Raw genomic sequence first — 18,978 nt, 5'->3', positions numbered from 1 at the left:
TAAGTAATTGCAGAAACCCCCTTTAATGTCTGTGGAACAGAAGAACCATGTTGGATGGGGAAAGCAGGGGCAGGACACACGTGTCGCGTATCTATGGGGTATTATGGTTACATCTGTGACAGGATCAACTAACTTACTGGCTCTCATTTCACGTAATAACATAAGATCCTCCCAGCTGACTACACACAGTTTAGGTTATCACCCTCTATGACTCCTGCTCCCTGCCCTGCACCCTAGATTCTCTGGGACTTACCGCAGTTTTCCTGACTCTGATGGAATGTGCTGGAGTCTATTATGAGCCCTGCTTTTCAGAAGGTGCTGAACAGGCCCTGAAGATGTACATCTTGCCGATGGTGGGTCAAAACCAGAGTTCTGCAGGCTGAGATTTTTCCTTTTATTATTATTATTATATTAAACTTGGCTGTGTTTTCCTTTGGTGGCTCTGGCATCCTATGCAGTAGTGCTGGACATTTGCAGGCAGTTAAGACCCAGTCCAGCAGGAAGAATGATTTCTGTGACTGCTGGTCTATGCAAGCCCTCCAGCTGCGGGAGCAACCTCCCTTGAGGAGAAGTTGTGGGGGTGGGCCTGGTGGGGAGGGGGATAGGCTGGGACAGAAGGAAGGATGGAACATTGGACCCGGTGGTCAGGGGTCAATGGGATGTCCTTCTCACCAGGAGCAACAGAACGCTGACTCCAGCATGCTCCCATTTCAACTAAAGTAGTGGGAGGCCCACCCAGTGTGCATCAGACAAAGGCCTGGGTCCTTCTGGGCTGCACTTGGAGGAGAAGCAGCATAGTAAGGGATGGGGCGCCCATTCTGCTAGCAGAGTGATTCCTGGAGATGCAATCTGGGCGGGATGTATCCGTGTGGCTGGCCCCTCGTGTCCAGGTGTCACATCTTAGTGTCACGAGCCTGGTATAAACATTGAATTTTTAGGATGCATTTTCACTGACAGTCTACCACTCTGGGAACCTCTTTTTCCTGCAAGGAGCGCCTCTCAAAGGAGTGATTCTGGTTCTCAGAGGCATTCTGAGCTTTGGGATCTAGTCTCAGGCTTTCCAGGGAAGGAAAAAGCTATGGCTGGAAGATCTTTTAGTTTTCTGCAGTGCCGGGTGCCACCTAGAAAAGCTAATTTTTATCTGAAAGGAAAGAACCGGCTAGGATTGATCACGCCCTCCTTTCCCATCCCTGGGTCATGTCCTTCCACGTCCCTCCTTGCCATGCGGTTGTGAAGTTTTTTGTTTTCCTCTCTTTTTCCCATAAAAGGTCATGAGCTCTGTTTCTTGTCTTTAAGATTCCCATACTTGGTGGCACAAATGAGGCAGGCTCAGCATTCTGTTGAAGGAGTGAAGAGTTTGGAAGTTCCAGGTGGTGCGGGAAACTAGACTGGCTCCCAGCAAGTAGATCTTTCCCAAACCTGAAATGGCCATACAATCCTGTATGTGAGACAGGTTGAATGCAGAGAATGGGCATTTCCAGGTTGTAGCTCTCATCTCATCTCACACAAAAAAACAGACCACCACTGGGAGTCCTGTTCCCCGGCTTTTATGCTCACCCCTCCCAATCACTTCACATCAGTTAATTCTCCAGATTTACGAGCTAGAAAACTTCAGCTCTGACACTCAGCACACAGGCCTCAACAGGGGCCGTGGATTTCAACCCAGAGGCCCCAACTTCTCACCCTGCTTAAGGCCCCTTCCACCTGCTGCCAGTCTGCACTATGACAGCAGGGCTGTGGGTACAATGCCAAGCACACCCATGCCAGGCAGTCCTACCAGGCCCTGATTTGATGGGGTGCAGCCATTCTGCTCAATTACACCTTCCTCTCCAGCTGCCTAACCTTGACCAAGATGGGGACCTGATTAAAAACCCCATCAGTTTCTAGCTCTTCCTGTAATTTTGATTGATAACATTAAATGCTAATACAAAAACATCTTATCTCTGATAAAACAAAAGCTGACAGAAAGACGGATGCTGAAAACCAGCCATATGGTGGACACGATTCCTGGGCCTGGCCCTGTTCACAGTAGCGCTCTCTGGCAGAAAAGAGTTGACACTGAGAAGCTTGAGGACCTACATTTAATAAATCAAACTGTACTGGCATCATCAGAATATTCACAGTTTGCAACAGGATCAGTGCGTTTTCTCACTTGCAGACTCGGAGGCGTTTCAGGAGAAGGCGACTTGGGCGCGCCGTTCCGATGCTTCATTCTTGACCCTCTCTGGGGCTTTCAATGTGTCATTGTGTCAGATCCCTCTCCCCTTCAGGTTTTCACAGTGCTCCTCGTGCCTCTGCCCTCTGGGATCCCTTTGCCGTCTTCCGGTGTGGAAGCTTCAGCTGCCGGCTGGCTGGCCTCGAAGGAGTCCAGGTGAGATTTAGGGAGCTCCCCCTGGATGGCCAGGCCTGGCGGGGTTGGCCCCGTCTCACTCCTCTGACCCTCCATGGGACTCTCTCTTCTGACCTCTTCCAGTTCTGCAGCTGCCTGTTCCTTTGTCAGTTTAATTATTTCCCTTCCAAGGCTGTTTACTTCTTCCTCAGAAGGTAACTGGGGTAATGAAGGATGAAAGAGCTTGGATTGGTTCCCGCGACTCTGATTTGCTGGGGAGTTGACAGCGGGCCTCCCAGCATCCTCAGGCGCTGTCAACACCTCAGCAGCGGCACAACTTTCATCTCCTTCTTGCTTCTGAGCCTCCCCTGAAAACAGAACGAGGACAGCATTAAACCTCTGTCAGCAAGTCAGCCCTCACCACCCCTCTTCTGCCAACCTCCCGCCCAGCCTACCAGCACAGGGCCTCTGAAAAAGGAGCAAGACTTTTTTGGCTCCCTGTGCAGGTCACGGGAGCCGAAGGAGAATACAGGACCCAGGTGAAACCAGCGAGCATGCATTCTAGTGATTCCTGCATTATTAACAGAGGGCAAGGGAGCACTTGGGCCATGTCATAATCCATCCTTTCCAGGCACCTGGTTAGCTTCTGTTCCATTCTCTAATGGCCGCTCCTTGTGCCCATTAAATATTTAAATTGAGGACGAAGGTTTTGTTGGTTCTGTAGCTCAGAGCCAGGGCTTGTTAGTAGTGAAAAAAGGTTCCGGCTGCATTGAGGGTGGGAAGCAGAAAGATAGTTCAGGAAGGATTTAGTGCCACCCCTTCTCCACCAGTATCTCATTCCTTAATGCAGACACCTGGTGTTCCTCAATATCAAATAAATTATATGCAAATACAGCTTCTAGCTCCCTCCCCTGTTGAGTTGTTGTCCCTAAACCACTTCTCTATAGGATGGAAATTCTAGCACTGCAACAGGAAGGGCATGGGAGAGAAGGGGGAGCCCTAAAGTGCTGACATCCAGCCTTCATTTCCCTACTCACTTGCTTTGTGATCAGGATAGGACTCTCTGATGCCCCTTCTGGACCTAACCAGCAATGGTTACTCTGCATACGTGGGGAGCAGCATGGTGGAGCCAGCTCTTAGTACCTGGGCATGTGCATTCAACAACAGACATTGAGTTTCCCCAGAAGCCAATCTCTTCTCAGCCCTCAGGCTAAACGGTGAAGAAAGGTATGACAAAGCCACAATGGGTCTGGGTTTAGCCTGGGCACAGGTCCTGGACCAGGAATGAGGGGCCCTCAGGAACATTTTCTGGTACCCCTGAATGGAACCACAGCAGAACCCTACTGTATTGGGGCTTGCTATCAGATATGTGCAGGTATGTTTTCAGGCTGTAAGTTGGAACTTGGGGAGATAGAGAACTGCAGCAGGTTAGAAAGGATGTGGAGCATCATCTGGCCATGCCATTTTCCTGCTTAAAACCTTCTGCTGGAGCCTTGTCACTTTCAGGATACATTTCCTTTCGCTTAGGCCCTTACAAGGTCCTGCTGATGTGCTCCTGTTTCACTCTGCAGCCTCATTTCACACAGTTTCATCACACGTGTCCTCCCAGCCATGTCACGCACCCATTAGGTCTCCACATGCACTGATCAGTTTCTCTCCTGTCTTAAATAAATCCTCCCAGCTAATGCTTATTGGGTGCTTTTCCACACTAGGCACTGCGCTAAACATTTGACATGTTTATCTCATTCTAAATTTAAGTCCATGAGAACAGGAGCCTCATCTGACTCATCCAGTGTCTGACACATTCTAAGCATTCAAAAATATTTAAAAAATAGTTCCCTTTCTTTTATAAATGGAAGTATAATATACATAAAGAGAAGTGCATAGAACTTATGTATCCAGCTCAATGAATTTTCACAAAGCGAACTCACCCATATAACCAGGATGAGAAACAAAATATTACCAACCCCTGCAAACACTTCCAAGTCCAGGACTCCTGGACCCCCTTTCCAGTGCCTTTTCTGCTGCCAAGGATGACATTAGCCTATTTAAAATGCTAAAATGAGATCTGCCTGGTCCTTGAACTTTATATCCAGGAATCTTACTGTGCTGGGTCCTTTCGCTTCACATGATGTTTGTGAGATTTACCCACAAAGATTTACCCATTTATGAGTACGGAATTTGTTCATTTGAATGCACCACAATTTCCAACAGGTATGTAAATGTTGAATGAAAATGGGCAAGAGAGAAACAGAAAAAGAGATAGAAACTTTGAGAGCAGACATATTAAACGATTCACACCATCACTCAAAATTGCAGAAATCTAAGTCCCAACAAAATGTATTTTTTCCTCTATCAGAATGGCAAAAATGAAAAGGTTTGACAAAGCTCAGTGTTGAGAAGGATGCAGGGAAACAGGTACAATCATACATCAATAAAGAAAATAAAAATTAGTAAGACTCTTTTATAGGCCAGATATTTCAAGACACATTGTTCTTAGATACACACTACAACACTGTTTTTAAAAACAGAAATCTGGAAAACTCCAAGTGCTCATCAACAGGGGATTATGTATACAGATTTACTTGCCAAGTTGCGAGATTCTTTCTGATAATATGCACTAAAAATTGTAGGTTGTCTCTGGAAAGCAGACTGAGGACCGCAGCAAGAAGCAAGGGTGGAGGAAGACTTTAAGCTTAATTTTCCACTTTTCTGTGCTATTTATATTTTTTAACATGTGCTGTATTCCTGTTTTATAAAACAAGATATGCAACCTCCAAGATTCTACCATCCATTATCACCTCATCTTTCCTTTGCTACACTGATCTGTAGAGCTAGGAACCCATATCCACTGCTTCCACTTCCCAGTACTGATTCATACCTTTGATCCTTCAGGCTATCCTGAGTACCCCCTGCCTGTGAGGTCTACATCCCCCTCCCCACCCTGCAGCATACTTTCCCATTAACCACATGCTCCTCGCAAGCTGTTTCTCCCTGTAGTCTCTCCTTCAATCTAGTTCTGTGAGCATGCTGTATTCGTTCCCTATGGCTGCTGTAACAACCACAAACGTAGTGACTTAAAACAAAACACATTCATTCTCTTATAGCTCTGGAATCAGAAGTCCAAAAAAATTTCACTGGGGCTGGGCACAGTGGCTCACACCTGTAATCCTGGCACTTTGGGAGGCTGAGATGGGCAGATCACCTGAGGTCAGGAGTTTAAGACCATTCTGGCCAACATGGCGAAACCCTGTCTCTACTAAAAATACAAAAATTAGCCAAGTGTGGTAGTGCGTGCCTGTAATCCCAGCTACTCAGGAAGCTGAGGCAGGAGAATCAATTGAACCCGGGAGGTAGAGGTTGCAGTGAGCTGAGATTGTGTCAATGCACTCCAGCCTGGGAGAGAGAGCGAGACTCCGACTCAAAAAAAAAAAAAAAATTTTCACTGGGCCAAAACCAGGGTTGTGCTCCCTTGGAGGCTCTGGGGCAGAATCCATTTTCTGCCTCTCCCAGTTTCTGATGGCTGCCAGGATTCCTTGGTTTGTGGCTGCATCCTTCCAATCTCTGCTGCTGTGGTCACACTGCCTCTTTTTCTGTGTGTGCACAATCTCTCTCCTGCCTCCCTCTTGAAAGGATACATGATATTGCATTTTTGGCCCACATGGATAATCCAAGATAATCTCCTAATCTCAAGATCCATAAATCAATCATATCAGCAAAGTCATTTTGCCATATAAGGTAACATTTACAGGTTTCAGGGAATTGGACCTGAAATCTTTGAGGGTCAGTATTCAACCTCCTACATATGCCTTCCCAGTTGCCTTTGTTGATTCTGATATTTCCTTCTGGCCCCTCTGAGGGCATTTCTCCCAGTGATCTGCCATCTGTTTCTCTTCATTCATTCTCACTCATTGGCTATCACATGACCTTAATTTCTGCCTCTGAGTACAGCTCCCAGATCTATATTGATGGCTCTGCTCGCTTCTTGTAGAAGATACAGACCCATGTTTCTGGCTGCCAATAGGATCCTCTACCTGGAAAATCTGCTGGCACTTTCTAGAAGATAGTTTTCCCCCATAGAGTCCCTCTTGTTTGCAGTTTCAGTAATGCTTCATAGTCACATGGGCTTAAGACCTTGAAGGCCAGTCAATGCCAAGTCCTGTCTTTGTCCCTCTGTATTAGTCTGTTTTCATGCTACTAATAAAGACATACCCAAGACTGGGTAATTTATAAAGGAAAGAGGTTTAATGGACTCACAGTTCCACATGGCTGGGGAGGCCTCATAATCATGGCAGAAGGCAAAAGAAGAGCAAAGGGACATCTTATATGGCAGCAGGCAAGAGAACGTGTGCAGAGGAACTCTTATTTATGAAACCATCAGATTTTGTGAGACTTATTTGCTACCAAGAGAACAGCATGGGGGAAACCACCCCCATGATTCAATTATCTCCACCTGGCCCCACCCTTGACATGTGGAGATGATTACCATTTAAGGTAAGAGTTGGGTGAGGACACAGCCAAACCATATCACCCTCAGTGCTATAGACTGAATGCTTGTGTCCTCCCAACATTCATATTGAGGCCCTAATCCCCAGTGTGATGGTATTTGGAGGTGAGGCCTTTGGGAGGTACTCAGGGTTAGATGAGTCATTAAATGGGTTCCTCATAATGGGATTTGTACCCTTACATGAAGAGGAAGGGACCAGAACCCCCTCTTTCTCTGCCGTTTGAGGATGCAGCAAGAAGGCCTGCAAAACAGGACGAAGGCCCTCCTGAGTCACAGAATCTCTTAGCACCTTGATCTTGGACTTCCCAGCCTCTGGAACTATGAGAAATAAATGTCTGCTTCTTGTTGAAAACACTCAGTCTATGGTAGTCTGTTACAGCAGCCTGAACTGACTAAGACATGTTCCTTGCATCTGCCCACTCTTCTCCTTGCCCAATACCAAACATGGCTTGGATTTCTAAGGTTTCTAGATAAATTGCTGAGGCATGTTTCCCCAAGGTTCAGCTGGATGTGACTTTTAGACCATCCCCTCAGCCAATGAACAGATAAGCATTCAGAAGGCAAGGGCAAACCATGCCCAGTGTTTCTGGAACTCAGACCCTGGCAGGTGACAGGTATGTGGTGACAATTTATAGGATGAATTTACAAGGATTATTTATATAATTTAGAAAAAATGTGTATTTAAAAACACATAAGTCTAAGCATGTGGTTAGATACTTTAGGTTAAATATAACCTAAAAAGGGCCGGGCACCATGGCTCACACCTGTAATCCCAGCACTTTGGGAGGCTGAGGCAGGTGGATCATGAGGTCAGGAGTTCAAGACCAGCCTGGTTAACATGGTGAAACCCCGCCTCCACTAAAAAAATACAAAAAATTAGCCAGGCACGGTGGCGCAAGCCTGTAGTCCCAGCTACTCAGGAGGCTGAGACAGAAGAATCGCTTGAGCCCGGGAGGCAGAGGTTGCAGTGAGCCAAGATCGAGCCACTACACTCCAGCCTCAGCAGCAGAGCTAGACTTCATCTCAAAAAAAAAAAAAAAAAAAAAAAAATATATATATATATATATATATATATAAAACCTAAAAAGGAAATACAATCTAACAAGTTTGAATTAAAATGGAGCTTAGAATTTCTGCAACATGTAACAATGTTATCACATCTGTGATCCATTCTAATTTTAATACAACATAAAAGTATTGATACGACATAAAAGTATTGATTGATATGCATGGTATGTAGTGTTGAACATTTCTTAATTACATAATTAAATAAACTTTTGAGCATTTACTTACTTAATCAAACGTTTAAAAGTTTTAAAATGACTGAACCTTGATAAAAACTCTGAGAAGCTCCAGAAGAAATGAACGAGTGAAATCAGAGGGACTTTAAGACTAAAATGAAACTACCAAGACGAAGGGTGGAGCACAAGGAAGAGAAAACGATCCTAGACAGAAGCAGCGATGTGATAACAAACATCAGTATCAACAGGGAAGAGGACTGTGGGTTTCAGCTGAGTAAAGTGGGTCCTGGCTACTGTTGCCACACCCTATAGCTCTAATTCTCCCGATACAAATTTGCTTTTCACATTCAAAATAAGTTTCCATTTCCTTTAGCCTTTTTGATGACCATAGACAAATCCCAGGGACAGAATTTTGACCAAATCTACTTTATGCTTTCTGAAGCCTGCATTTAGTCACAACTATGTTTATTCTCCTAAGAATTCACCAGCCTCAGTAAGCATTGTATCTGCAAAGGAGACCATTACTTGTGCTCACAATGAAATACATGAATATAATAAAGCAAGCCTTGATTTTTAAAAAAATAGCTATTCAGATCTGTTCATACATACCAGGATAAGGTATGCTAGTTCTTGATGCGCAAATGTTTAGATGTGTGAATAAATCAAGCCTTGATTTTGAAAAAAACAACTATTCAGATCTGTTTAGCCAGGATGAGGTATGTTGGTTTCTAATAGGTTCCTTTGATTCTAGTCTCCTCCTGCACTAATCCAACCTACTGGGAGACAGGAACCTTTCCTAAAGCTTCGCTACCCAAAGTGTGGTTCATGGACCAGCAGTGGCAGCATCACCTGGGGACTTATTAAACGTGCAGGGTCTCAGGCCCTACTCCAGAATTACTGGTTCTGAATCTTCACTTTAATAAGATCCTGGGTGATGTGGGTGAACACTTCAGTTTGAGCAGCACTGCAAGCTCAAAGCACAAATCTCACCATGTCTTTCCCCAGCTATACATCATTTAAAGGCTGCCAGTGTCTTGGGAACAAAGCCTAAGCTCATAACCTGGCATTCAAGGCCTTCCATGACTCAACATCCATCTACATTTCTACCTGGCAAACCAACTCCTCCCCTTGTTCCCTCTACTCCAGCCACACTGAGCCCTTCATGTCACCCACCCCTGTCCCCAGCACCTATACTTAGAAAGTTGATTCCTCCATGACTGTCATTCTCTCTTGTATGTCCCAGGGATGAACTTCAAGAGTCAGCTCCACCTCCACATCTTCCATGATGCCTATTTGATTAAATCTGGCCAGAAGTAATATTCCTACCTTAAATATAGAAACTTGCCTGATTAATTTTTTCACCTTGTTCCATAGTGGGGACTCAATAATAAATAGCTTATTACATGTCTGAATATATGAACAATATACATGAATGCATGAATCCATGAAAATATTAGTACATATCTTTAAATATAATTCGTTAATATATGAAAGCAATCCTTGAATTTATGGTATTCATTTAAGGTTGTATTCAGGTTGCTACTCTAAAAGTTCTTAAAACGGTACTTTTGAAAAAGAAAGATAAAGATTTCTGACTTGCGCAAACATTTATCTACATCTAAGGTAGCTCAGGGAAGCAATCACATAATTTTCATACTCACAGATGAAAATTTTTATAGTGGTTATACAGGGGACATGAGAAACAGCGGGTCAAAATGAGCAGGTTTCCAGCATGCTGGGGAGGCTCTATTTAAAAGGAGTAAATTACGGTACTTTCAGCAGCTAAATTTTTCACCAACGTGAGAAGAATACACTCCTTCTGGAAATTACTCTTATGAAATACTTCTTCCAGGACACTTAATAGTATATTCTAGTGCCCCTGAAAAATTAATTAACCTTACTCATAACAACCTAACCCCTAAACCATCTGTGGTGTGTTTTTACTGTAGGTCAGGTTAATCTTCTCTACCTTAATTTATATCTAAGTGAGGGTAGTCTAAATTACACAGGGGACTTTCAGTTGCTGGTATTTTGCCTTGTGCCATTTCATTAGATGACATTCTGCTCATGTCCAAAGGTATGAGTCTCTTTTAATATGGTAAACCTCTGAGATTAGCAGGGAGAACTTTTTAACTTTTTAAGCAGTGGGTGCAGGGGGGTGCGTGTGGGGCCAACACTGCAGTCCTCATTAGAGATTAAAACACAGCCACAATAAGAGGCATGAACTCAGGCTGTAATCCTACTCTGTTTACTTTTTCTGAGAAAGCCTAGATTTTCAGAGCCTCAGGACCACATAGCTACAGGAGCCAGGATCTAGGACTGGACTGTAAGTCAACAGCAGGATTTACCAACCCACTCCCCCATTTTTTTCAAATTTAAATTTAAATTTTTAATTTAATTTTTTTTTTCTTTGAGACAGGATCTCACACTGTCCCAGCCTGGAGTGCAGTGCCACGATCACAGCTCACTGCAGCCACAACCTCCTGGGCTCAAGGGATCCTTCTGCCTCAGCCTTCCGACTATCTGGGACTACAGGCATGTGCCACCACGTGCAGCTAATGTTTTAATTTTCTTTTTTAGAAATGAGGTCTCACTATGTTGCCCAGGCTGGTCTCAAATTTCTGACCTCAAGCAATCCTCTCACCTCAGCTTCCCAAAGTGCTGGGATTATAAGTATGAGCCACCCTTAGACTGCTTTTTTTTTAATCCAAAAGATACCCCCAAATTATACTCAAGTCATTATCAGGAGACAAAAAAAGGTTACTAAAAATGTCACAAGCATTGAGGTATCACTGGGACCTCTGGTTACTTGCTGTGGGAGCAAAATCCTCCTTTAAAGATTCTAGAATCTTAACTATTAAGCTGTGGGCGTTTTATTTTTAAGGATAGACACATAGCATTGCTATTTCTATAAAAGATTTCTGAACCAGCCAAGAGTGGGAAAATATTAAAAATAATAGTAATTATTCAGTGTTTTAGCAAACAATTATCATTAATACTTATTATTAATAATGATACACATCAATGGTGAGGATGCAATCAACGGCTACAAAAGCATTATGACACAAATAGTGTGGAAAGAAAAAATTATTTCCTCTAAAAGATAAAGAAACAGTATCCTCTTTGTTAAAAAAATTGCCAATCACCCAAAAATGTGTCCCCCACTCCCCACTGCCACTGGCCCGAAGAGGCGATTCATCTTCCTTTGTTAGTTGCTCTCTGATAGGCTTTGTCCTCCCAAGCACGCGCTGCTTTCAGTTGGAATTGATCACAGATGCGACAGTGATGAGGCCATCCCGGACGCTGACAGCCACGGCATAAACGCTTCCTTATTCCCACCCAGCGCTGTCGGAGGACGGGGTAGGAACAATGAGAGCTAATGATGCAACTCTGGAAGCTATCATTTTGAATCAGTCCACGACTTACACCGCCCTTGTAAAAATCAAGCCAGGTTCATGCTCCATTTCAGGTTAGCAGGCCCAGGTCCACCCCGAGGCTCAGCAAGCCCAGAACAGACAGAAGGCTTTGGATCTCCATGTGGACATTGGATCCTGGCATGGCATAACCACCAGCCAAGACATGCTCCAAACCACACAGGGGGTCATGGTGTTCCAGGCGAGCCTTACAAGCAGCCACATGAGGCTGGCTGCAAAGACCCAGCCTTGCTTTCTGGCTGGTGCGGAACCAATTAAAGTCAGGGTCTCTCTCTAGAAATTCTCCCCACATGTACTTGGGGGGTAACCTTTCTGTTCAAATCCCAGATCTGTCCTGGCTTCTACCACTCCATGCACTATTATGGTCCTATGATTAGGCTCTCAAACCTGTTGGCTCATCTGGGTCTTCTTACCCAGTGATAAGAAATGGTCTTCTTACCACTCCATGCACTATTATGAGTGATTTAAAGCAACAACTATGCATTATTTTTCACGAGTCTTTGGGTCAGATGGGCGGTTCCGGTTCTGCTAATCTAAGCTCAGCTCAGCAAGACTCCCTCATCCATATGCAAGAGAGAGCTTGCAGAGCCTAGCTTAGATTAGCAAAACCAGCCATCTGACCCAAAGACTCATGAAAAACAATACATAGTTGTTGCTTTAAGTTCTACATTTTGAGTTGGTTTGTTACCCAACAATAGCTAACTGATACAGCTGGTTAGTCCATTTAGCTGAGGGTACAGTTTTTAGGGCAGACAATCATGAGGTTGGAAAGGTAGGCTAGGCCAGGCTGCAGAGATGAGATGTTAAGTGCAAGACAGTGGAGAGCCACTTGGGATTTTTGAGCATGGCACAAATGTGATGAAACGGTACTCCAAAAACTTTATTCTATGGTAGCAGGATGAAGATGGGAATAAAGCAAGGAGAGTCAAGGAGGATGGAAAACCAGGAGAGGAGCCCTCCCGACAAAAAAAAATGAGGGCCTGAACCATGCCAGAGGCGATAGGTCCCAAGGTGTGAAAACTCTGCAGAAAGAGTTGAGTGAAAGACCACATGTAGATGGAGATGGAAGGTTGACAGTGGTTGATGGCTCCAAGGTTTTGAGCCTGAGAAGCTGAGAGGGGGACAAAAAAAGAAGGAAGAAAGCAGGAAGAGTTGGTGATGTCATGCTTGAGAAGTCCACAGAGTATTCAGGGCAAGGGAAGTTGGGGCTCTGGGAAATGTGGGGTGTAACTCTGCAGATGGAACCTTGTGGGGGAAAAATACTTTGAGAGTATTTTTATGGAGGTAATGATTAAAGGCATGAGTCTGAGCAAGAGAAGATGGAAATATGGATGTATATTGTTTATCTATTGCTGTGTAATTAATTACATCAAACCTAGCAGCTTAAGACTCAGAAGTCTGAAAACAGTTGAGCTGGGTGGTTCTGGCTAATGGTCTCTCATGAGGCGCCCATGAAATGCTGACCAGGGCTGTTGGCATCTGAAGGCTTGACTAGGGCTGGAGAATCTCCTTCCAGGATGGCTCACTCAAGTGGCTGATGGCTGGAGGCCTCAGCTCCACACCACATGAACAGTGTGGATAGCTGCTTGAGTGTCCTCATGATATGGCTGTCAGCTTCCTCCAGAGTAAACAACCCAAGAGAGAGCACAAGGGACAAGTCTCATGTCTTTTATGACCTTGCTGTAGAAGTCACATACCCTCACTTCTGTATTCTACTAATCAAACAGACTGATCCTGATACAACATGGAAGACGGTTACACGGGGGCATGAATACCAAGGGGTAGGGGGAGCATTTGGTGCATTCTCAGAAGCTGGCTGCCACACTAGGGGTGGCAGAACAAGACAAGCAAAACTTCAAAAGATATGAAGTTTGTTGGGGAGACAAGACTCCCACATGGGAAGAGATCAGGTTCTCAAACCTGTTGGCTTATCTGGGACTCTATATGGGTCTTTGATCCCTTCCAGAACACCCTCCCTCCAGAACTGTCTATCTGGTAAAGGAGGAGCTTTTCTCTCTATTCTACTGCTTCGCAGACTTCCCATATACCAGGCAATGTGCCAAGATTTCCCTGAGGTAGACATGATCATGTCACTCTTTTAAAGGAAGGGAAACTGAGGCTGAAGTCTCCAGCCCAAGTTCTCATAGCCAATGTGATGTGGACCTGGCCATGAACCCAGGTTGTCCAACTCCAGGGTCCTCACTCTTTTTTTTATTTTTTGAGACGGAGTCTTGCTCTATTCCCCAGGCTGGAGTGTGATGGCACAATCTTGGCTCACTGCAACCTCTGCCTCCCGGTTCAAGTGATTCTCCTGCCTCAGCCTCCCGAGTAGCTGGGACTACAGGCACGCCCCACCACACCCGGCTAATTTTTGTATTTTTAGTAGAGACGGGGTTTCACCATGTTGGCCAGGCTGGTCGTGAACTCCTAAGCTCAGGTGAAACACCCACATCCACCTCCCAAAGTGCTAGGATTACAGGTGTGAGCCACTGCACCTGGTGCAGGGTCCTCACTCTTAACCTCTCTGCCACCATGCCTAGAGAGCAGGGGCCTGCATGCTGCAGTTAAAACCTCCCAACAAGATGAACCTACATAAGCAACAAGAAGAAATCTGAGGAATGTCCCAATGATGCCAAAGCAGCAGCACAAAGGGGAAGTGGAAGAGACCAATGTCCATTGAGCCACTCCTCTGTGGCAGGCACAGTCCAGGTAAAGATGGAGAAATCGAGGCGTGCTTACCATCCTTGGGATCTGCTTTGTTCTCAGTGGGATGCTCGATAAACTTCAGCAGTGGGGATCTCGACCTCTGTCCACTGGGAAGAGTGGGGTCGCTGAACAGTATGGTGTCCTTGCCCCCTGTTGCAAAAAAGGGGAAAATGGATGTCTTATATCATCAGTGGAGGTGGGTTACATTTAGTCCCACACACTTAATCGGCTCAGGGCTGGCTGCCCACAGACACTACCATTGAAGGGAAGCCTGCTATGACGGCTGACATGCTCCATACTTCTTTACACTATTGCACCACCCTAGCCCTAACCCTTGCACACAAACACACACACACACACAAAATCCTTATCACTAATTTAGTATTGAATTATAGGCCATTTTTTTCTTTCCTCTCACTGCTTGATGTATATTCATCTTGCTTCCCTAAGTGGACCGCAGATTCTTGGAGGGGGTGATAAGCGTGTCTAGAATGCCTGGTACAGAACTGAATTCACAAAGTCATTGCTCAAAAGGGTACCAACACATCAATGGGCTGATTACTGGAAGAGACACTGATTCTTCCCAGGTGTTGGTAAATGAGAGAGAGTTGGCAATTCTTTGATGTCATTGGAACTCTGCAACTGGAGAGTTGGCTAAACACTATGATTTGACTCCTACTTTGGGAAAGAAAGAAGAGGAAGAGGAGGAGGAGGAGAGAAACAATGTATTGTGTCTTTTTCCACCATTCAGTAGTTAAATGGAGACACAAAAAACAATGAGCAGACAGAACAGACTGGTCTGATTTATACTAGAAGAAGCTCTTTTTCCCTTTACTTTCGCCATGGTTTGAAAACATCATAACACGATTCTTCATCATAACATCCTTCACCACTGCAGGAGGTCAATGCTATTGCCATGACATAAACTGTATCAGATCTGGGGAGCTGCCACTCTTTCCTGTCCTCCCACTTTGTATCTATGTGGAGCCCAGAGATAAGAACAAACGGCCACAGCATAAAATTCATTCAGCCAGGTCCCCAAAGCTAATTTCATCCTTTAATATTTGTTTTGTACTAATTGAATTCTCTATTTCAATTGACTATTCTAATCAGAAAAGTTCAAGGAAAGGTAGATAATGCATTTCTACTTATTTACATGCAGGGACGACATAATACACTGCTGATATTAGCCACAAAAACAGATATTTTAGATAGAACATACTCCCAAATCCTACTGAAACATTGTAGCTCAGGCCTTCAGGCAGCAAAAAGAAAAAAGGAAATAATTGTTATTGCATAATAGCCATTTGAAGTTGTACCTAGACCAAACAAAACCATAGAAAATTCTCGGCATTTGTTCACTCAAGTAACTTCCATCTTTTAATATAAATTGTAGAAATGAAACAGTGAGAAATTTCACCAAGTCATTTTGAGAAAAAAAAATAAAAACCCCCGTACATGCACAGAAATGGCAATCTCACTGTATGAATACATGATCAATTTGCCTAACTGTGTTGAAATTCAATGCAATAAAAGAAAGGCCTTCCTAGAAGATGAGGTTTTAACAGCATCAAAAGATTCTTGTGCAGAAATGGTATCATTCAAATCCCCAGGACTGTACTTGGCAGTTATTAGTTCTGTCAGGTCTTCCGACAATAAGTTCAAGGAATCACTGCTAAAAATTCCAATTTATGAAACACACATCCAGGCAACCTAAGGCAGTGATTCAGGTTTACATTTCGGAAAATGTGTTGTTGTCCACCTGCCTCCCTGTGCTGACTTTTACTTATCGTTCATTCCAGGGAAGCATCCATATGATTCAAGGATGAAGGAGACTGGTTTGTGCAGTAAATAAAACTATAGGTACAACATGGTTTCCAGGGAAAGGGGAGATGGTGGAAATGGCAAATACAAGTTTCTGAAGAGTAAAAAGTCAATAGGGAATGGCTGACTGGGGTCTCACAAAAGGAGTATTTTACCAAGACAAGTGGGATAAATACAGCTAATTAAAGTAGAATATCAGAGCTTCCAAACACAGTGTACAACTGGAAAAAAAAATCACAGGAAATTCAGATTTTCAGGCTAAGTAAAAACGGGATGGGGGAAGGGAAGAGAAGGAGGTGGTGGAGTACATTTTGGGTTAGAACAATTGTTGGTTTTTATATTTATTTTTAGTACTGGTGATTAAATTGGACAAATCTTTGTATGTTCTTAGATTCAATTTTAGGACTGGTGATTAAATTGCACAAATCTTTATTAAGTTCTCATATTAACTTTTAGGGCTGATAATGAAATTGAACAAATTGAATGGATCTTTATAGGATATCTACAGATTAAAAGAAAAGAAACGATTCACTACATTCACAAAAGTTAAAAAAAATACAGACACAGTGACAATTTCAGAATTCAGGTTTGCTAAACTTCATAGGTCCACAGATGAGACCCTGAATATTTACTGCATTTTTCTGATTCTACCCCCACCCTGCCATGTAGTTTCTAAATTTAGAACACTTGTAGATTTTTTCAGCAATGATCTACTTTAAATAAGGTAGAATAAAAGGACTTTAAAAAGGTAGAAGACTTGCAAATTATGTGGGAGCTTCATTTCTTAAAAAACAAAAAACAAAAAACAAACAAAAAAAAAAAACAAAGGAAAATAGTTTTCATGAAGTTCTGTTTACCTGGAAGACTCCACAAACCAGAAACTTCCAGAGTTCTTAATTTTTTTTCCAGCTCAGCCACCCGATTCCCTAGGATTCTGAAAAAAGGGGAGAAAATGACAATCGATTACTGAGCATCCTGTCAGCCCCCAGCCCTGGGAATCCCACTGGTGCCCTAGTAGAAAAGTGTTGAGATTTATGATACATGCTAAAAACGGAGCATTTGTATGTATGTGTGTGTAAATAATATGTGCTCTATTGAAAGTGCATATACAAACAGAAAGTACAGTGAATGATTAAAAACAATACTAAAATGCCACAAAAGTGAGTCCTCTCCCAAAAGGTAGTTTTCCTGGGAAGCTAAATGATGACTCCACCGCTGCCCAAATCATTTGATGGAATTTCTATTTGAGAAATGCTCATTGCAAAGATGACAATAAATTTTGAATACCCTTAATAATATCACACCTTGATTCTTGGAGGGTGGATCTGATTTTTGGAAACAACCAGGTCTAAAAAATAAGATGGATAGATATGCTTGGTAATGTTGTTTTGAGTCAATACATAATACCATCAGCCTTCTTAGACCCATGTCTTACTGATGTCCACATTCTTGATATTTAGCACAATGCCTGATACATGGGAAGTATTTGATAAATATATCTGATTAAATAAATGCCTTTCTTTTTTCATGACTCATAATTAGCTATAGGAAGAATGAAAAGAGATATTTCAAAAGAGTTTTCAGTAATTGCAGAATCGTTAGAATAATTACATTGTTTTCCAAGGTGACCATTCTGAGTCACTAAGATATGTAAGTTCTAGAATGTGTGTATTTGAAAAGACCATACTGTTTACTTGGAAGCCAAACTTTCACTACATGCATGGATAGACATGTGGGCATACATACTCTCACATCACTCTATAAAAAATTAAATGTAGTTGAGAAATGATTTAATAGTCCTCTAAAACTTGAATCACTTTCCATTGGGCTGGAAATTGAAAAACCAGTCTTTATTTTATTTGGGGGATTTTCTTGGCACTGCTGTGCTAAAATAATGTGGAAATCACCTTAAGAGCAAAGTTTCAATTCCTTTCAGCAAGATAAATCAGAACACTAGAATTATTCTCCTATTTCTCTTTATATTCCAGAGATAGCTACACACACCCACATACACACAGAGGCATGAATATGTATATATCTGCACATATATATGGCTGTGGATTTATCCTTGTTTTACCTGAATTGACTTGTACCATCTTAATTAATATTCCCTTTGAGTTCACAGAAAACTCTGGAATTATTCTATGTGGTTTTCTTCCATCTAGGTACTTAGAGCTTTTCTTTTCTTCTTTTCCCTAAGTCTTAAAATTATGCATAGTCTTTATCAATTACTTTCCATTTTCATTCCATTTGTTGGGTCTCTTTTGCTTTCATGTCCCTGACCCTTCAATAGACACTATCCTTTGTAATCTTGCTTTCCATATTTTGCTCAGACCTTCTGATCCAAGCTCTCTTTTCACCAGCTGATGAGTTTGAGATGCAATCACAACAGTGTTCAAGTTGATGCCTGTTTCTTAACGAGATCAGATCATCTGTAGGCGGCTGCTTCTTGGAAACAAAAGATAAGGCTTAACTCTTCTGTGGAGGTGGAGGGATACCGTCTGAGCAGCATTCGAAGGTGTGCTGAAAAGATATTGGGTTATATTTTCTCTGATGTTTCAGGATAACACAGCCATTTCTCTCAGAAATGGAACGAAGTGAATTTCCTGGTGTCCCCAGCAATCTACTTTCAGGGCCCCTGCCTAAGTTTGTCAGTGCTTTCTTCTCTGACTTGACACTTATCAGCATCTGATGCAGGGCTGCAGGTAGTTAAATGGACTCAGTAGAAGTTATGACAGTAGAAATAATAACAATAGTACCACCACCAACAATAGCAGCTGCATTACTGTTAACAGTCAACTAATCTTTCCTGAGTCCTTAATACACATCAGAGGCCATGCTGAACACTCACCTCATTTGTGTTATCTCATCTAACCTGGCAAAAACCCTGTGGTATACATGGTATTGTTATCCTCCTTTTACACGTGGACACTAAGA

At 43.1% G+C, this 18,978-nt stretch overlaps 1 protein-coding gene across 3 annotated transcripts in view; it reads right to left on the bottom strand.

Moving 5' to 3' along the window:
• Window positions 1-18,978, bottom strand: part of CCDC149 (coiled-coil domain containing 149) — a 107,883-nt gene continuing 88,905 nt past the window's right edge. For 2 of the 3 annotated variants that reach the window (XM_032135411.2, XM_032135414.2), the window contains exons 10-13: window positions 16,899-16,975; window positions 15,440-15,472; window positions 14,251-14,367; window positions 1-2,697 (exon numbers count right to left, since the gene is read on the bottom strand). In XM_032135411.2, the coding sequence (XP_031991302.1) occupies window positions 2,267-2,697; window positions 14,251-14,367; window positions 15,440-15,472; window positions 16,899-16,975 (658 nt within the window). In that variant the 3' untranslated portion in view covers window positions 1-2,266. The remainder of the gene's footprint in view (window positions 2,698-14,250; window positions 14,368-15,439; window positions 15,473-16,898; window positions 16,976-18,978) is intronic. The other variant, XM_032135413.2, reaches the window with a different exon arrangement.

Source organism: Hylobates moloch, unplaced genomic scaffold (assembly GCF_009828535.3).
Source record: "Hylobates moloch isolate HMO894 unplaced genomic scaffold, HMol_V3 SCAFFOLD_17, whole genome shotgun sequence".
Taxonomy (NCBI): Eukaryota; Metazoa; Chordata; class Mammalia; order Primates; family Hylobatidae; genus Hylobates; species Hylobates moloch.
The sequence above is the reverse complement of the archived record's forward strand: the minus strand, read 5'-3'. Positions and strand labels throughout refer to the sequence as shown.